This window comes from Xiphophorus couchianus, chromosome 22 (genome assembly GCF_001444195.1).
Source record: "Xiphophorus couchianus chromosome 22, X_couchianus-1.0, whole genome shotgun sequence".
Taxonomy (NCBI): Eukaryota; Metazoa; Chordata; class Actinopteri; order Cyprinodontiformes; family Poeciliidae; genus Xiphophorus; species Xiphophorus couchianus.
In genome coordinates, this window is record NC_040249.1 from 12,447,075 (window position 1) to 12,467,291 (window position 20,217).

Below are 20,217 nucleotides of genomic sequence, written 5' to 3' on the forward strand. Positions count from 1 at the left end.
CCCTTTTACACACACACCCCCACACACACACCAGTCATCCATCACAAGGATCTACAAATAGCAGAGCCCCCGACTCCACCCCTACCCCTCCTGTTCACCCTCACTTCTCTCCCTCCTCATACAACCCCCCCACCCCCTCCAACGCAACCCTGTCTGAACTCACACTCATTCCTAAGATCCCTCTTTCATTCCCTTGACTCTCTTCACAATACAAATCTACTCCAACTATCTTCCTCTTTTCAGCTGCTTCTTACACACTTACCCGACTCATTCTTGTGTCTCAGGTTTGCCTCCAGGCGAACCCCACAGAGAGAGAGACAGACAGAGTCCTAACCTGCATGACACTACAAAGGCTCTGCCCGGAGCGAGAGAATCCACATGATGGGAAGAATCAACACCTCGGTCCAGAGAGGTGGAGAAAAAAAAAGACTGAATAAATAATCGACAAGTACAGTGTCTTTGAAAAGTAATGATACTTTTGCACATTTTTGTCACACGGCAGCCACTTACATTAGTATCCTTCACTGGGATTTTCAGGTGGAGGCAAAATCATGTGTTTTTTTTATTATCTCTCCCTCTAAAAAGTCCTCTCTGCATTTACTCTTAGTTAAAATCTAGCACAAAGAACCATTTTTATGCTTGAGACATAAAGACGTTATACGGAGGACAGCTAGTTAGTTAATGAAATACCGTTCATTTAATAAGTAAATCCGACCTCAGAGGTTTGTTATAGAACATCAGTAAACAAAAAGCATCGTCTAGACCAAGAAACATAGCAGGACAAAGATAAAGATCCAGAGAAATTGAAAGCAGGTTATGTGGTAAAACAAGGCTGTGGCAGAATCATGCTGTGGGAATTATTTTCATCAGCAGGGACAGGGAAGCTAGCCAGAGAAGATGGATGGAGCAAAATCCAGATTTGAGGATTGTAATTTGCCTTACAGTGTTAGGCAAATTTATAAATGTATTTGTTCAGACCTCCAACTCCAGTCCTGAAGAGTTACTCTGCTGCAACTCTTAAAGGTATCCCTCCTCCAACACAACTAAAAAATGCCTTTGTGGAAGTTGATGACATGTTGAGAATGTAGTTCAGCTATTTCTTGGTTTGTTGGAGCAAGGAGGAGCAAGTTGTAGGATGTAGACTGGAGTCGGAGATCCAAAACCATATTTAAGTGATATTATTGTTATACCAATGTCCAGAACCAAATACAATTGAGAATTGTGGCAAAACTTATCAACTGATGTTCAGAAGTGCTCTTCATCTAACCTGACTGAGCTTAAACTATTTAAAATGGGTGTGAATACTTTTTCGTGTCTTTACTTGTGGATCAGGGGAAGCAGCAACACACACTACAAAGTGTTAGAAGGAAAAAAATAATAAAAAGTCAATGTTCAATTTAAAGCACTCCGTAATCAGACAGAATAGTTAAACCATTCAAATAAAAAAGCTCCAGTATACTCATACCTGCTATTTTAATTTATTAATGCAACTGGAACACAATCCCAGTCTCAGCGCCAGAACCAAGCATTTTTGAGTCCAAAAGGGGACTTAAAAACCAAGAGCTGGATAGAGCGAGCTCTGCTGAGATGGAAAACAGTGAACAATGAACAGCATTTGCAGGATTTTATTCCCCTAAAAGGACGTCTTCATATCATCACAGAGTGACATTTAGTGAAGGAAGCATATATATTAGAGCCTGTCTGCTGTTGAGAGTGTAACTATAGCTTCCAGAGAAACTGTTTACAAGGTCAAATTTGCACTTTGTGAAAGTGCAAATCTATACTTTTGGATGTGGGTTCAAAACAGGATCTCAATGACTCAGGGTATTTTGGTCATGGTTATCCACAGTGTGAAATAAATGGTAACATAAAAAACAGGGAACATATTGTGAGAAATTTGAGGGAAAAAAAACTCTAAACTGGGTTTGAAAAGCAGTTTGCATGCAAAGCTTCACCCCACAATGGAATGACAACCATGAGAACAATGAACGCTGTTTTGAATCATAAAGCATGAATTTTAGCTGAAATCAAAAATGACTGTTTATGAAGAACATCTTATGTGATGAAAACAAATGCATAAAGTGCAGAGTCCCCAAGACTCTCCAGCCATCTTCATTAAGGTCAAGCAGGAGGTCTAAATATGCTCTGTGGATGATCCTTACAAGTGGTACAAAAGTAATGTAGATGGAAAAAATTGGAATGCAATGCTATGTGACCAACGATATTCATATTATAAAACATACACATGCACAGGGGGAAAAAAAGCTCCATTTGTCCTTGTAAAAATGTCACTTCAGTGTAGATCTTCCCATTATGAATTGCTAATTAAAGAGGAGACAGTGGTATTTAGCGGTAATGGGGGGTAGAAACATCCCTCCGCTCTCACAGAGTTGATAGGAATGCACACAAGTACAGAAGAATGACTTCTCGGCTCTTAAAGCAAAGCAATGAGACAACATGGCAGCAATTACAACTGTCTGGCAGAGGAGATGTTTGCAAAACACAAGACCTCAAACAAAGGGGACGAGTTACAACTGATTTTTGTTCTGCCGATTCAAAATTTTATACAAGCAAGCCACTTTCTAACAAGTCATATTTACAAAATGAGAAACGTTGCTCAGGACAAAGAAAGATGCTTCTCCCCTGTGCTCAACTGTGACATGTGATAAACAGAAGGCATAGCTTATGTCTGCAAACCATGGATCAGATATATAACAGAGTGGCTTCCTGTCAACGTCCATTATGATATATTTGATCATTTTGACAGACTTAGCACATTTAGACAAAACAATAAATACACAGCAAAAATCAAGAACGCATTTTAAGTGGAGTTTATTAGAGCATGGAGAACTCAGGTCACAGACATCAATCTGTTTTCGATTTGACAAAAGAAATATGACGCTCCAGCTGTAAAAGCTTGCTTTGCTTTACTGAAGCTGGCTGCCGCTTATGTGAAGAACTTGAGAAAAGGACAAACTTTAACATTTGGTGAAAGTTGGTCTCACTGCCCACAAAATCTATTAATGCTTTCAATAAGGAATAAGTCAGTTTTTTTTGTGTTTTGTTATCCTTGGTAATTTTGCCACAATAGACATCAAATTAATAATTCATTTGTAAACAGTTAACATTAACAAACATCTTACTGCTTGCAACAACATACCGAGTCATGCATGGATAACAATAAGCAGGAAGGCTGAGCGATCATCTCCAAAAGCAACATATTGTGTAGAAAGGTTCCTACCTCATAACCATTTGTAACTAAACAGCACCCCCTTGTGGTTGCAAGAAAAAGTGCAGGACTTGACTTCACACAGCACACTCAAAAACATGTAAAAGTAAAAAACAAAATGCTTACAAAATGTATTTAAATAAAAAGGAGATTCAGAAAAACATCTGTATTACAGTAAGTTGCGTAGCTCTACAGAAGCACCGTGTGGCCAAGCAGCAGTAATCGCATTATAATTAAAGGGTAACAGCTTACTATAGCGAGTATTACTCAGTTCAAAAGTGATAACAGCTCAAACTCTTTCAGTAAACACCTGAATTTACAAAAGTATGACAGTGTTCAGAAGAAAAGAAAACAATTGATTTTGCTTCAAGTCCATTAAATTAATAAAGATAAAAGCATACATAAAAACCTCTTGCCAAAACAGTAAATACACCGCTTTAAGATCCCAAACTGTAGTTAATGCATAGAGATACAAAATAGCCTCAGGAAATTCTTAAAAGTAGGAACTAAAAAGAAATGCCAGTTTAAAATATCAGTAGCATCACAAAAACAAAAAAAGTGTTCACACGACTTTGTTAAAGGAATAAAAAATATTCTGTCACCTTTCCTTTAATCTTCCCTTCACAAGTATTCACTTTCTAAATATGGAAGTCTTTATCTTAAACAAATGTAAATCAATCCTCCTAAAATTTTTACATATTTACTGTAAAAAGAAACCCTGTTGCATAGGAGCTCATCTTTACAATAACTTAAGACAGACAGTTTAAGGCACATCTTTGAATTGGGAACTTTGGTCCAACAACATCTACATTACAAACAGAAAATCAGCACATCACAGTTTCTTAAGACATTTGAGGAAGAACAGTGAAGGTTTTGCCATGTAAACAACAGCAAAATATGATAATCTATGAACTGAAATTCAATAAAATATCACAAAATTCTTGGCAGCTTAAAAACACACAACATCAGCATCCTCACTGTTTTGTAACTGTTGTGTTAAATTAGCAAGCTGCAAAGATATTCTTTGGGGTTTTATAAAACCTCAAAGAGTGGGGGGGGGGTATCCACACTAAAGGAAAAAAACAAAAAACAAAAAGAGAGGATAGTAACTATAACAGCACATAAAACGTCTAACGTACCCAAGGTCTTGGGGAGCACAATCCTTTAATAGCAATTCTTCCTGGCAGAGAGGATGAAAAGGGGTTGATTAGTTGTCAAATCTTCAGCTGAAAGCAACTATAATTTACAGTTGTCAGCTACAGATGGATGAATACAGAATGACAAGTTGCTGATGAGCATTTAAAACAGGACAAATGCATTAATATAATGTCAGTAATTATGGAAAATTTCAGCCTAACTGAAAAAGAAATATTACTGAAGTATTTCACCACACGTCTCCATCTACGTGGGATTTTATCCACAATCTCCCTCTGAGTAACAGACTCATCAATGTGGTAAATGATTTTAAAGATTTTCTACAAAGAGTACCACTGTAATATTCAGCCTCTTCAACCTGATGCCTGTAAATTTCAATAGAAGACATTCACTTTGAGATTGAATGTTGCTATACTCACTTTCTCCCTGTGGGTGTTTTGTCATAATCTACCCATCATCAGGATCTGGGAGGAATGCTCTGCAGTGTGCCGTTTTCTCTCTCTGTAGAAGCCTGGCCTCCCAGTGCCTTCCTCTGTTACACAAGTGGAAAACGCAAATCATGTCTTTCACATAATAATGAGTTATTTATGAAAATATTGATTAAAGCATCAAAGAGAATGCAATATAATAAAAGCTCGTCCGCCAACCTTGATAATTCCACCTACAGAACGAGAACGCCAGTGTCTCCTGATGAACGGAGTTCGTGTCTCTGCAGAGGAATTCGAGTCAGGCTGCTTTTCAAACTACGAAGAAGATGGCACCACGTTAATGTATCAATTTAAAGAGGTTCAATGCATAGTTTTTTGGGGTTTTTTCTTAGTTTAATTTGTCCTCTGAAAAGTCCCATTAAGTTACCCGTCTGATGAGTTTTTTCTTCTTGGCAGACTCTGGCATGCTGTTGACTTGCTTGTAGAGTTCTCTGAGACATGACTCAGTATAGCTCTGATTCTCAGAAGGCTTGATGTTGCTGGTGCTGCTGGTCTCACCTGCGATTGACCTCATAGAGGGAGAAGGTGATGGAGCTGCAATCGCAGCAATAGAGCCAGTTTTGTTTCCTGAAGAAAGATTCAGGTCATCCTAGAAAAGTCAAGAGATGTCCTATAACATGCTGCGCACACAACTGACATTCAACTGGTCAACATCTTAAATCAATCAAGCAGTATTGCAAACATCTAAAAAAATATAATTATACTTTATTTCCCCACAATGGGGAAATTCCTGTGCAACAGCAGTAAAGTGAAAAGCAATATACACTAGTATATTTACATCAAGATGGGAATAAATCACATGTGAAAACAGAATAAAGAAAAAAAAAACACATTGTACAGTAAGACCAAAAATTCAACATAAATAGAACATTATGAATATTTCCCTGAATAATTCATAAACATACTTGTACAGCATTAGCCATTGTTTTAGCAATAGGACATGGATAAGGAGCAGTTTGTTTATGACTGTGAAATGGAGTAAGTCAAGATAAAATGACAATGAATGGGGAACTGAGTTCACAAACAGATCCAGAACAGAAACTTCTCTATTAAGACGAAAAAAAAAAAAAACATACTTACATTTGACTGAAGCGTTTTGGATCCAGTGTAGAATAATCGAGCATATTCTTTGATATAGACAGGTGCCTTAAACGACATAAAATATCTGCAATAAAGTCTGAGTCTGACGAATCTCATTTATTACGCACTGCGTTGTCACTATCAGCGAAAACATAAAAGGCACCAAAAGCAGTCAACAGAATACATTTGACATTTCAAAGCATGCACGCATATTGAATCATTCAGGTTATGACACAGAATTTAGAAACATATCAAGACTTCACTATTTGATTTGTAGAGGTATTTTAAAATGGAAAGAAAGCTAAAGCTTCCTGAGTCTCTGTTTGACAAAATAAAGTCAACTCAATGGATAGAAAAATAGAAAGGTTTTAGGTGATCAGAACACAGGTCAGCCATGACATCAGTAAGGTAAGGCTGCTCATTTTATTATAAAGCAATATTCAGCTAAGAATATCTGCATCTTGGCATTTACTTAAATGCTAGTCTTTCAATCGTTTCATTCTCAAATACTTGAAGAACAAACAAACCTCTGCATGGAGATGGCTCTGAAATAATGTAGCTGCCGCTGGGAATTTTAATGACTTCACGACTGACTTAATGTCAGCGCACATCCGTCACGTCCGGATGTTTCAGAATGTGCATTAAACAAATTGGTGGGAATGTTTCATTACACAGCAGGATGATAGGACATGATGGTTTCGAATGGATGACTAAAGAGCTTATCAAGGAGAGTAAATAATCTGACTTCAGTGCGTTTGTGTGTCTGCATGCAGGACACCTGGCCGAAGGCACAGAAGTTTCACAAACAAACAAGCTGAAAATGGCCACAGTAAAGGATTAGGATGCCAAATATACAGCAGTTTGAACAAAAGCTCTTACTCAAAAACATTTGAGACAATCATGACCTCTCAACGTCTGAAAATGAATCTTAGTGAGTCTAAACATAACTTACAAAACACTGTTGTCTGACTCATGAAGAGCATTCTCTGATTTCTCTATGTGCCAATTCTCAGTTCATATTCTTTAAGGTCTGTATTTCTTGTAACCCTGGCAACATCCCAACTTGATAACTAAAACAGTTGCTAATGAAAAAAGACAAAAGCTTTAAAAAGACATTTTGTGAACAAAGGCTATTTCACAAGGCCACCTTCCTTGTGTTTAAAACAAAGACACTGCTTTTGATCGGCAGTTAAACACAATCTGCACATTTTACTAAACATGCATTAGTTTATGGATGACTTTCGATTCTCACGTTGGGCAAAATTGGCCTAAATAAAAGACACATTTATAATGTACATAACTCTATTCAATTAAGCAGCAAACTAAGTGGATTACCTTGAACATTTTTTGTGAGTGTCGAATGAGAAACGCCACCCCATTATTCAGTTTCTCTATGTTTCCCTGGAGATCACTAGCTGTCACCTGCATCAGAATATATTAAAAAAATATAATAAGAAATTTCTAGAAAACTTTCTGAAATACTTTCAATATTTGAGAAGATCCTCACATTTTTGGGCCAGATGATATGTGGAGCAAACATTGTCGCTAAATTAATAGCAGACATCTTGTTCATGTTCTGGCTGCGGGCCGTGTGGTACAATAAGTCCAGCAGCAGCTTCAACAAGCTCCGGTTGGTCGGTGGGAGCAACATAAAAAGCAGCTGAAACGCCTCAATCTGGCGGGCCTTATCGGGGACATTAGTCTTATTTCCCTTTTCATCAAAGCAAGTCAACTCTGGACAAAGCAAAGGAAAAAGATGATTTAAAAAAAAATACCAAAACGGGCCAAAATTCTGTGTGATTCAACAAATACCTCCAATCTTCAGGTGAGCATGGTAATGTCTATGCATTAGCAGAGGCTCTGGCAGCTCTCCCAGGAACACCTTGAGCAAAGTGGCGGCATCATTGGGATGGAAGTCACCTGTCTCCAGATCTATCTCAGTGCCGTTGTTCAGCATTTCCCTTAGGGCCGCCTGCCTCAGGCTGTGGCCTGGCACCCGAAACAAACCCTCCACATGAAGGTCTGGGGAGCAGTGAAAGAGAGAGATAAGCAAAGGGGAGGAAGGAGTAAGGAGGGAGTGTGTGGGCGTTTTGGACACAGAGTGATGAAGACAAACACACAGGGGCAGAGAAAGAGGCAGACGAGATGTGGTGAATGAAGCTGAGGGAGAGAGTCAGCAAGAGCAAAGTGCTTTCAGATAAATTATTTACTCATGCATTTGCTTCTAGTGTCCGCTTTCAGCAAGTGACATCATTCTTTTCTAGAAATAAACCATGACCTCATGGTAACTTATTGTTCATAAAGAAAGTTATGGTGTCTTAATTTTTGATTAACGTAACTCTAATAGTCAAAGAACAAACAAATTAAACTCTGCCCACACATCAAGTCAAAGATTTAATCTTGAGTTTTAAAACAAAAAGTAATGATATATGGTATTTTTTTATGTTGGGAAGCATATGCATAGTGCTTTGAAAAAATATTCATACCTCCTTCTATTCCTTCACAATTGTTGCTTTGCACTATTTTTAATTCAATTCAATTTAGTTAATTTATAAAGCACCAACTCATAACAAATGTCATCTGAAGGGAAAAAAAATTAATAATAATCATTTCAATTCCAACTGGTCCTAGTTATTAAACGATAGCGTATTCTCAATTAATTATTCAAAGTAGTTTTTAAAAAATTATATCTAAGGAAACCCAGCAGATTGCATCTAGCCATTACAAACTTCTATGTATTTTTTAGGATTTTATGTCACAAGCAGTGTATACAATTGTAAAGCACAGGGCAGATGATAAATGGTCTTTGAAATTAAATTGAGAAATTGGTCCAACAAAGTTTAGATTTTTCCTGTTTAATTTATTTCACAAACATTATTAAATATTATTTGTTAAATATGTAATTTTTGAGAAAGGTTTAATACTTTTACAAGGCTGTACATATACAGTCTCATCACATCAAGGTGTTAATAAAAAGTTACTAAAACACAATCATGACTGCATAATATTTGTATGTAATTATGATGCAATAACCCTCCCTTCAGGACAGCATTTAAACTTACTTTTACTCAGGTATTCAATGAGCTGACAGATCTGAGCTATTCCTTCTTCAGTTAAGGGTGCTCCAAATATCACTCCTTTTTCTGTCAAGCAACACAGTAAAGAACATTATAACGTGTATGACAAATAAATCATCTTTTCATATGTTGAATTTGTGTGCGTAAGAGTGTGCAAAAAAGCCATCCAGAAGGCCATGCATAAAGAAAGAACCAAAGAACGAGCTTAATCATTATGAAGTTGAATTTGCAGTCGTGTAATAATGAACTAAATATCTTATGGTAGTTTAGGTACCACAATAGTTTAGGCAGCAGTAAGATGCAGCCAAAATGTAAACAAGTTGGAGTATGTTTACCTGTGTGTATTATTATAGAAAAACACAACTCATCTGTATGAAGTAGCTGATCCCAAAACCTGTGCACATTAACACCTCTAACCTTTCCGTTTGCGAAAGTTGAAGGAGCGCAGAAACCCGGTGGACGTCGGCACCTTCGGCACCAACTCTCCAGTCAGCTGGGCGAACTCGTCCCCTGGCAGATCTATGAGCCGAGTAATATTACTAAGCACCAAATCCGCGAAAATCTGCGGATGCTCATGCCTGAACCTCTCCACAAAGAAGTCCGGGTTAAAGATCACAGGCTGGTTCGCGTCTGGTTTTTCGTGACAGAGGAACACGCTGCAATTTGTCTCCCTGTAAAGAAACAGACATTAACACCATCAGCTTGTTATGATATTTAACAGAAAGCTTCCAAAAATGAACGGCTGCAGTAGGTACTGAGCATACCTACCAGTCTGCCAGCTGTTGCTAGGTTATTTGGTTAAGCTAGATAGGGCTAACATGCATTTTTTTATGTAACGATTTTAATAGTACAAGATAATACTATATACTTTCAATACCATTTAAGGAAGCATACTGTTTTCATATTACTACTGTAGTCTGTTAATTCACTTATATAATGACTGAAAATGTGTTACCTTCTATCAAGCTTCACAGTGTTTTGAGAATTATTTTTAGTCGCCATCTTCGTTTTGAATCTTCCGCGGCTTCATGATGGTCACGCCCACGACGTAACGTACGTAACGACCGTTAAGGCACTAGTGTTGGGAATTTCGGTTCTTTCCAGAGAGCCGGTTCTTGTAGCCCGGCTCTCAAAGAAGACGGTCATAAACGGCTCTTAGTTTATGACCATCTGCAGCTTCATACATTAATGTAACTTAATTGGCAAATAAGAATGTTTTATATGATATATACTTTTGCGTGTGAGTGCGAAGGGGGGAATTACTAGCATAAATCTACATCTCTGCGCTGGTGTTTTTGCAGCCCAGCTCTTTTTTAATGAAGAACGGCTCTCATTGAAGAGCACGCCCCCGTCGTTCACTTCAAAGAGCCGGCTCTAAGAGCCGAAACGTTCGACCCCGATCCATCTATAAGGCATACGAGCCAAATAAAAAGTTCGTTTCAGAGCTCGTTTACGTTTTTAGTTTGTACAATGCTTGTTAGGTTTTATTTGGCATTTTACAAGCTACAAATCCCACGATTTTGAATGTATGTATGTTTATAAAAATTGCAAAAGATTGATTTGCCAAGTTATTTCATCATCAAAGACCATGGCCGGTTTGAAATTCTGTGGCAATTCATCTTCCTCAATTTACACTAATAACAAAATGTGAGAAGCCAAAATCATACAGCTTAGTTTAATTTTATTTAGATATTTCCAAGTGTAATAACAAAGGATTCTTTAACTATCCCGTCTTTTCAGATATTAAAATAAATTGCCATTATTTGGCTTCTATTAAATCTTTAAATTCAATTCTAAAATGATTGTCATTCTCTGAGGTGCTAATCTACACCATCTGCTGTTTGTGTAAGCCTTGTTGGCTTAGACAAATATCATTTATAATGAGTTGCATAAATTGCTTATTTTACATATCTTTTTTTCACTTGTTAATGTACAATGCAATTGAACTACCTTCACTGCATAAACTGTATGAAATATGTTTAAACTGCATTACTTAAGTAACGTGGTTAAATGCACAAACTTTGTCAAAATAATATATTCACAATGCAATTCATAGATCAGTGTTGGATTACATTCAAATAAAATTTTCTAATTATGTGTTACATAAAATGTATACTCTGGAGTTTTGGCTGAGTTTAAAATTACACTAATGATTAGTGTTCAGTCTGAACTGTTGCAGCCAAAGTAATAAACCTGGTGCGAAAATGAATATGAATGAAGAGATTCATATACGTCATATTTTTCTCTACCACATTTTTCCACTGAAGGTATTTTTTGTGTTGTGTTTTTCTATAAATTTGAGCCAATTAAACACTGATTTCAAATACATTCAGCAGCCAATATTTACCTGCATTGGGTTTTTGTGATAAAAAACAAAAACAAAAAAACTTTGTAGTATTTAAAAAGCATCAGAAGCAACCTTTGACTCTGCTAGAAAATGATTAATTTCTGACTTTGAATAGAAAATATTTCCAATAAAAATATAATTTTTTACTGAGAAATGAGTTTTGATAGAAGGAGTCCTCAAGCATCACTGTCCACGTACCTGTGTCTTTTGATGTTTCATTTTCTCAGAAAATGGATTGGTCATGAGCTTGTGCTTCAACACGTGCAGGCCCCTCTATGAAAGTTGCCATGGTGACTTTCATAGTCACTAAGTAAGAAGTGAGCCAGTCGAAGGCAGTAAACCTGCCAAGTTACAACCTGAGCTTCAAAACAAAAAAATAATTTAACTTGTAACATATCTGTCTTAAATTAGTTACACAGAGATGATACCCATCAGTAAGAAAAGTTTAGTTTCTGATTAAATTGCATTAATCAATTACTTATTTCATGCGAAAAAGGCAAATTATTAAGAAAAAAAATATCAGTGTGATTTTTCTTCTATTCTGTCTCACAATTGATGATGAAAATTACAGACCCCTCCATTATTTGTAACGAGAAAAATCTAAAAAAAAAATGAGTGTATCGAATAATTATTTCCACCACTGTTTGCATTGTTATCAACCAAAGAAAATGATTCAGTCTTCTGACATTAAACAAATTGTAACTTGACAGAATACTGTTAAATCTTTTGCAGAGTGAAGATAAAACGCTATGTGAGCCTAATGTAATTTAATTTCCTTTTATAATAGAGCTGCCGAGAAGGGGAAAAATATTCCAATCTAAAATGGGAAAATGTAACCTGATGAATATCCATGCTGAAGTCTGTGATTACTTATCATTTATATATCTGACTAAATTAAAGAGCTATGGATTTATTTATTCAAGACACATGATAGAATTTCAAATTAACTCTGTCAAACCAAAAACATTTTTTTAAATACTCATTGCATTAAACGGCTATTTCAAATTGTCTTCAGAATTTCTTCTGTCAACCCAACTTACTCTTTAACATGTTTTACATGCAGTAAGATGTCATTATGTTCTATCAACATAATGAAAATGTTGATAGAACATTTTCATTATAGCAAATTTTGGAAAGAATTTGCAAACATCTGTTGTCTACAGTTAGGCACACAATAACCCGTGTAACCTAACACGATTAAATCTTTTTCATTTTATCCAGAAAATGAAAAAGATTTCTCTTTTTTCTCCCATAGCTTCAAATCTGGTTAATATAAATAAAAAATGTTCTACTCAATCTTTGTTGAGGTTACGTGAAGATTTATTTCCGCTGTATTTCTCTCAAGTGGATGGTTCCTCTTTTTATATATTAATATTGCTCTATTTAAACACTAGCATAAATGCATTAAATCTATATCTGTATGAACTTCCATACAAAGCTTGTATGTGATGCTTTGACCTCAATCTAAACTTCTGAACGAGAGTCAGTGAGAGGACAACAATGATTCATGAAAACCCTCGGCATCCTCTGCACACTAAGTTCTGGCTGACCTTCAATAAAGAGGTTTACTTACAGTATGCCAAAAGGGTAAAATCAAACCAGCACAGGATGTCTTTTATTTGCGCTAGCTGGGTTTTTAAATTATTCTAGATGAACTGTGCTGTCTGCAATCCGGGTATAACTTTGTAAATGTTTTTTTTTCTTCTTTTTTAAATTCTTGTGGGTGTTTTCTGATGTCTGTAGATTTCCTTAACTGCTGCAAATCGATTGGCCTTTAGGAACAATGAAGTATTTAAACTCAACTCAGTTCAGCCTGAACAACAAGAATAAATGAATTCCTGTATTTCTATAATTTCATTTTTTTTTATTAATATAAAAGGATGAAAGAGTGCTCAATGATGGAAGGACAAAATGAAAAGACGAAAGAGTGAAAAATGTATAAATTATGAATTGACAAGTAAGCTTTCTCTCTTATAAAATGTTCCCTCCGTTGCTCCTAGGTGGCAGCAAATTAGAGACATGGTTCATTATCACACAATGGTAGCAATCTAAAACAAAATCAAGCTGTTCAGGTGAACTTTGCCCCTAAAAGTACTTTACTGAAAGCCGTAGGGAATAAAGAGCTTGATATTTTATATTTCTTGCTGGGTTTTTTTCTGTTGCTATTTTGGCTTTTTATATACTACATGTGTTTTTACTGGCAAAAAAATCAGCATTATTGTCAAACGCAAACACAAAAAGGACATGAACAAAAATATTTTTAACTATTAGGTTTCAAGCTTGATTACTTGATTGATCATTCTGATGAATAGATATGCTCAAACTGCCAGGATGATAATTATTTCAGTTAAAGGGTAATTCAGGAAAAGAAAATCAACAAACATTCATTTTCAAAGAAACATTTCTTGCTTGTTTATCACTCAAATATTTTTATATCAGAAATATACTCTATTATTAATCCATAACAACATTTATATAATTATATAATTGTAAAATTATAATTATATAATTATTTATATAATAATATACAACATTTATATAACGACATCCATAACAACATGTACACATGAAATAGGTTAAGAAAAAAATATTGTTTTTAATGGTACATAACATTAAAAGTAGGATGGAGTTTTTCTCCATTGGCATGCAATATTACTAAACAGTGTAACCAACTATTAACGAAATAACTTTACAAAGTAGGATCTTACAATTACATAGTTGTAACCATTGAAAGCATTTTTTACAGCGTTTTCAAGTAACAACTGTGATCAGCTTTTTTTTTTTTACATTAGTGACACTCCGACATTATATTACATGAACAAAAGGAAGTGAGAGAAAGCAGAAAATTATACGTTTTGTCTCTAAGAGCATGGCAGAAAGCATTTTGTTCAGTGCTTTTTGTTGCAGCTAACATTGAAAAGAACTTTCCCAGCTCTTCACATCTGCCTGATCCGTTCTCTTTTCAGAGTTTTTCTTTTTTGTCGCTTTTTGCTTTGCAAAATTTTCTGTCAATCTTCTCCTTGGCCATTGTGCTTGCATCCTCACTAGAACTTTGTGTCCTCAACCAAGACAGACCCCGGTACCTCAAGAAGCAGCGTGGTCTGAGCCTTCTCAATGTTCTCCAGCACGCCCTGCGAAACGTGTGGGAGGAAATACAGAACAGAAGCGGGTCCAGAGCACCATTGATGTACCATAGCGGCAGGGACAAATATGATTTCAGGACAGTATAGATGGAAAGAACTCTGTCAGACCAAACAACCACATACACCTGCATGAGTGACGATGCAATATCTGGAAAGTTGAAGAGAAAAAAAGACACCACAACTGCACCTAAGAAGAGAAAAACATTAAGAAGCTTAAAAGTACTGATTGCAAACATATACATTTACTGTTATAGTTCATGTTGAAGCACCCTTGCTGTTTAAGCTTTACCACACTTTACTGCATCTGCAGTCCCACAACCAACATGCAATAAAACATATGTTTTTTTTTTTGCTCACCCATTAGTTTTAAAGCCCTCTTTTCATTTAAAAGTAGCTTTCCATTCCGATGGCACTGAATGTCTCGCCTTCCCTCTAAATCTGGCCTCATAAGACCCATGTTTCTCCTTTGACGACCATTCTTCCGTAGGTGGAGTAGTATGAACATGTAAAGTGTAAAGATGGAGACCAGGGGAACCTGTAGTCAGACAAGAATATTTAGTGCTCATGTCTGATGCTGAAGCAGAGACCCGAAAAACTGATCTTACCAGGAAGAAGAGTCCTGCTCTCAGGAGTAAGGCTCCTTTGTAGATATGAGCAGGATCAGGCTCTGTCATTTCACACATGGTGGAGACTTTAAAAGCATCTTCTTGTGTGGTTGCTGTGTAGTCGAGGATGCAGGCTCTGGCCTGGTCGTAAACCAGTGCAAATGGCACAGCGGACACCAGGGAAACGATCCACACAGTGACAAGACATGGCAGTCGAGACTTCTTTAGGACAGAGAAGAGAAAAGGTGGGGAAACACTGTTATTACTGCATCTTTAATTCATCAACCTTTTTTTCCGATTGCTAATTGCTAAGTGGGACGCAAGGTGGTAATCATGATCAGTCAAGACATGGAAAACAATTATTCACTGATGCACACAGAGGAATATACTGAGCGGATGAAAAGTCAATGAGCCCAGAAATGTGATAATTAAGGGTGAATCAAACTGTGGGTATTGAGGGTGGTGAATACCGCAAAAGGGACTGGCGCTTCAATTAAAAATCCGTCATTTAAACATATTTTTAAAATTGGATTAGACGGGGGTGGGTTCCCCATATTGTGCAAAGGTTTTTAAGACGCTATGGATTAATGTCCTTTGAATGAGAAGTAACACAGTACATACTGTTTTGTCACATTGATCTACAAAATTGCCACTTCACTCAAATGATAGAAAAAAGGCAACTAGTCTCTCTGGCTGACAGAAATATGGATTTGTCTGTAAATGTTTCTGATCATACTGTTAAAACTAAAGGAGCACAACCATTTACTCTTATTATAGTAAGGCTGGTTTAAAACTGTACTTGCATGTTAACCCCTTATTTTTAAAATGTCTTTCTTTAAAAATGTGTTATTTAATTTTTACAATCCAACTCATTAGAGAATTAGAGATCCAATCAGAGATCTCAGCTCGGGCAGAAGGACTGCGCATGCATAGATCTGACTGCTCTTTGTGCAAGAACTCCAAATTTCAAATCAAAAATGGCAACACAAAAGACAAATTGCAAGAACAAATGGTGCAACTTTGCTGTATCAGCTTCATACCTTCAGACTGGAGACGGACCACATGGTGTGGCATATTGCTGCGTAACGCTCTGTGGTGAAGGTCACGATAACCCAGCTTGTGGTGGCGCAGTATATCTGACGGACCATGAAGTACACTTTACACACTGCTTGGCCAAGGCGCCATGGATAGCTCTCCCAGTAATACCAATACAAAGTGACTGGGATGGTCAACAGCTGCAAAATGTCTGTAACAATAAGAATTGATAAAAAGTTTTTGATCAGCTTTGCATTACCATTGCCATCTAAGGAGCATTAACTTTAACATAAAGCAGCAAAATACCAGAAAAATATTAGAATAGGAATATTAGAGTAGAAATAGCCTTTATTAGAGGGGACATTCAGGTGCAACAGCAACATCACATATTCAGTCCAATTATAAGCATGAGCAGTTGAGATTTGGCAATAGTGATGAATTTGATTCTGTTTGGGGCCATCGACATGTCGTATGTCACTTTCACCGTGAAAGGTGTGAGTGATTGAACTTCACAGGAGGTAATAAATCATAGCAGGTACCTGAAATAACAAGGCTCAGAAGGTAGACACGAATGGCGCTGACTCTCATATGAGCATCCATGAGGAGGGTCAGTATGCTCACACTATTGAACGCGACCTGTGACACATTCAAAGGGGAGCACGTTGATACATTTTCAATTGACGGGTTGCAAAGTCACAATTTTGAGTCTAGAAAAGCGCACATACGCCAAGCAAGAAGATGAGGCTGTAAAACATCGTCATGGGGACAGCAACTGACAGCGGTTCACTTTTGGTGACGCTGATGTCGAGCTTTGGTGTTTCACTGGGGCTGGCGTTGCAGCTGAAGAGGAATGAAATCTGCTCTGTGAAGTTCATGTTGAGGCAGGCAGGTGATAGCTACAGGAAGATTTTATTAGGAAAAATTGTGTTCGATTATTTGCAATAAAAATACAGTTGTGATGTCACCAAATAATCATCAAATCAAATTGAATTTATTCAGATTAATATGTAGGTTCTTTTGATTTATTGTACAAAATCTATTGCTTTATTGGTTTTGTATAAATTAATTACAAAATCCAGTGTTCTAGACGTTGTGAAAGCAAAAAGAAGAGGGAGCACAAATGCCTCATATTTGTTCAGGCAAGCAATTGACAGGTTGCAACATACAAGGTAATAGGTTTGATGAAAATACAGAACTCTAACTATGTTCTTATGTGGAATTTGGAATCATTTGCATTTTTTACCTTTTTATAGCAGTTCATGCATTAATGACAAATATTATATACAAATATTGAGACCTACCTTTGACAAAAGAATAACATATGAGACAAACCTTACATTTTCAATAGAATACATACCCATATAAGAAGAACAAGAAAATCTGGGGAGGTTTTGGAAGAATTACTGATTAATCTTTTTTTAACCAACACATACAGATTATTCAAAAAACTTTGTTGAGAATTCAGACTGGTGTATCATAACCATCAAAATAACATACATTTAATTGAAATTAACGTAAAAATAATATAAGCAAAGTCCTGCTAAAAGTGGTTGAATCAGATAAATCTGTAAATAATTTAATCTCTAAATTGATTTCTTTTTTTTCAATGAACATAAAATGATTTTTTTAAAGATTCATTTAACTGGTGTAACCTGTTGAGTCAGATACACAGCAGGAACAGAGAATCAGTATCATAGAGAAACAGAAAAAAGCCTCTGGCCATGTTTTAGACTTGTAAAATTAGACTCACCTTTCTCAAAAGGGAAAACAGAGAAAATACCAGCAGCTCTCCTCTGTGGCAAAACGCAAAAAAGAAACAAAACAAAAAATCTCCTGCTTTGAATGCCTCCCTCAGTACCTCGGTGGCTCTGCTACTCCCTCTCTGATTCCAACCCTCTTTCTCTTGCTTTCTTTTTCTCTCTCTCTTTTTCTCTCTCATCATTCACAAAGACACTCTTAGTCATAGCTGGTAAAATCTTGAATACCAGGTTAATACCTGCAAGGCAGAACATCTTGTTCAAGTGAAATAGTATTTGCAACAATTTTGCCCAAGTTACAGAATTTTGGATTCCATGAATTACAGGTTATGATTTTTCTGGCATCATTCCTTAAAACAGAAAAATTATAATTCATTTTAGCTGAACACAATACTCACAAGTTAAATTATTTGTTTGGACTATTGCCATTTTGTATAATTAACATTTATAAGAGCAGACTGTCAGCTAACAGTAAAATATAGAAATGACCTGTGCCTGAGTAACGTCCTGTTCATTACTAGTCAGTAGAAACATTACAGTTGCAAAGGCTACAAAATTTTGACTACAAAATGGTCAAATTGGATTTTGGAGATGATATTAAACTCATCAGGAAGAATAGGGGAAAACATGTTGTTTTCCTTAAATTCATAAACTTTGGTATGATTAGGTTTTCATTTAATATGATTTCTAAAGAAAAATCTGATCATTATCTGATAATTTTAGAGAACTTTACATTAGAAGTTTGCCAGCACAAATGAGATTGCTTTCTTGATACATGATTAATTAATTGACTTATTTTGAATATTGGTGACAGATATGTGACTGAATAAATAATAATAAAAAAAAACATTTTTAACCAAAGTCAAGCCTTTGATTGAGCATAATCATGATAGTATAAAAAATAATTGTATATTGATGGAACATCTTGCCCTGCGACAGACTGGCGACCTGTCCAGGGTGTACCCCGCCTCTCGCCTGGAACGTAGCTGGAGATGGGCACCAGCAACCCTCCCGACCCCATTAGGGACAAGGGTGAACAGAAAATGGATGGATGGATGGATGGATGATGGAACATCTTGTCAACTTGTAAAATACATTTCTAAAACAAATACCTCCAAGTCTAGGGGGAAATTAGTATGTGGTCCAAAGCTTGCAGACAATAAGAAGCTGTCGCATCTGGCTTGTTGGCAGAAATGATGGAACTGTTAGCAGAAGTAATCAAATCACTTATAAAACATGAGCATGAAGTGTAGCAAAAGATGTTGCTCTTCTCCTTCTGTTGTGTCAAGAATGTGGAGCAAATGTAATTTATTTGGGAAGGTTCTAAAAGGGAAACATTAACCTAAAGACCATTTGCAGTAACAGTGGTGACTTCAAATATTGTTCAGAACAGCAGTTATGAAAAATATGAAGAGGGGGAATGATAGGCTCCTCAGCCAAAGACAATCTTAAATGCATTAAAATGGAAATTAAAATCAACAAGATGTGGAATAAAAATATGATTTGTATGAATCAAAACACGGCCGAAATAGCAAAGTCTCAGTCAATGTTCAGCTCTGAGGTGATTAAAAAAGGTCTTTGCCTGTTACAGTCTTTCACTGTTGTCACAGTCTGCTTCAAGATTTTACTTTTCAGTCAGAGATGCTATTCCACAAATAATGATCTCAAACTGGTCTGCTCAATCTGCTCTGACAACAACAAGAACAAAGCCTTTTGCCCAGACAAATGTTGCTCGCTTGATGCTCTCTCCTTGTCTGTAAACCTGAAAGATGCTGTATATGAAAATTTGGACCTGTACCAAACAACCATGCCATGTTCAAAGACTGAACACCCTTTGTTTCAGATTTTGATGTTTGGTTTTAACTCCAGCAAATGATCTTCGCCGTGGTGTGATGCCTAAAAGGATTGTAAAATTAAGAATAAAGGAGAAACGTATCTGTCCCACGTGGTTTCAAACAACTTGCAGAATGTTTCTCTTTTGGAAGTTTTTTAAACCTCGAAAATCCGTTTCATCTTCACTATCAATGGGGAGACGATAGTATTTTATGAGTAGCATAACAGGACGCAGATGGAGTAGTCAGGGACAATTTATGTTTATCTATTGGTGGAAGCAATCAGGAGAAATGATGGTCAAAAAATCCAGAATTTGTGTTTTGCACTGATCAGTCTGAACTGATTACACTGAGGCTCTGAAGCCTGAAGCTGTCTTTTTTAAGCTGCTACTTTTTTCTGTTATTTAATCCCATCATCTTGTTTGCCTTTTGTTTTAAATTTCTTTTATCTGAAAATGCATTTAACAAA

At 36.4% G+C, this 20,217-nt stretch overlaps 2 protein-coding genes across 4 annotated transcripts; both read right to left on the reverse strand.

Moving 5' to 3' along the window:
* Positions 1–2,815: 2,815 nt before the first annotated feature.
* On the reverse strand, positions 2,816–10,077 carry LOC114137413 (rho GTPase-activating protein 19-like). 2 transcript variants are annotated; one of them, XM_028005971.1, is made up of 11 exons: positions 9,985–10,077; positions 9,447–9,700; positions 9,015–9,095; positions 7,765–7,974; positions 7,460–7,686; positions 7,288–7,374; positions 5,953–6,018; positions 5,240–5,461; positions 5,032–5,127; positions 4,804–4,919; positions 2,816–4,298 (listed from the first exon to the last, which is right to left on the reverse strand). In XM_028005971.1, the coding sequence occupies exons 1-10, from the start codon at positions 10,029–10,031 to the stop codon at positions 4,842–4,844; spliced, it is 1,368 nt and encodes a 455-aa protein (XP_027861772.1). In that variant the 5' UTR covers positions 10,032–10,077; the 3' UTR covers positions 2,816–4,298; positions 4,804–4,841. The 2 variants fall into 2 exon arrangements, with proteins under 2 accessions (XP_027861772.1, XP_027861771.1); XM_028005970.1 differs by having other exon boundaries at positions 2,816–4,409.
* A 3,871-nt stretch (positions 10,078–13,948) lies between these two features.
* On the reverse strand, positions 13,949–18,101 carry LOC114137525 (pyrokinin-1 receptor-like). 2 transcript variants are annotated; one of them, XM_028006157.1, is made up of 7 exons: positions 17,910–18,101; positions 16,885–17,055; positions 16,699–16,795; positions 16,165–16,370; positions 15,125–15,346; positions 14,877–15,054; positions 13,949–14,706 (listed from the first exon to the last, which is right to left on the reverse strand). In XM_028006157.1, the coding sequence occupies exons 1-7, from the start codon at positions 18,099–18,101 to the stop codon at positions 14,339–14,341; spliced, it is 1,434 nt and encodes a 477-aa protein (XP_027861958.1). In that variant the 3' UTR covers positions 13,949–14,338. The 2 variants fall into 2 exon arrangements, with proteins under 2 accessions (XP_027861958.1, XP_027861959.1); XM_028006158.1 differs by having other exon boundaries at positions 16,885–18,101.
* Between the last annotated feature and the right edge of the window lie 2,116 nt (positions 18,102–20,217).

Excerpts from the sequence above, each read along its gene's own strand:
- LOC114137413 (XM_028005971.1), bottom strand. The coding sequence starts at position 10,031 with ATGGCGACTAAAAATAATTCTCAAAACACTGTGAAGCTTGATAGAAG. Across the intron at positions 9,701-9,984 it reads ACTGTGAAGCTTGATAGAAG|GGAGACAAATTGCAGCGTGT; the intron begins GTAACACATTTT and ends GTTTCTTTACAG. Across the intron at positions 9,096-9,446 it reads CAACTTTCGCAAACGGAAAG|AAAAAGGAGTGATATTTGGA; the intron begins GTTAGAGGTGTT and ends GTTGCTTGACAG.
- LOC114137525 (XM_028006157.1), bottom strand. The coding sequence starts at position 18,101 with ATGATGAGAGAGAAAAAGAGAGAGAGAAAAAGAAAGCAAGAGAAAGAG. Across the intron at positions 16,796-16,884 it reads GCCTCATCTTCTTGCTTGGC|GTCGCGTTCAATAGTGTGAG; the intron begins GTATGTGCGCTT and ends AATGTGTCACAG. Across the intron at positions 15,055-15,124 it reads GAGCAGGACTCTTCTTCCTG|GTTCCCCTGGTCTCCATCTT; the intron begins GTAAGATCAGTT and ends GTCTGACTACAG.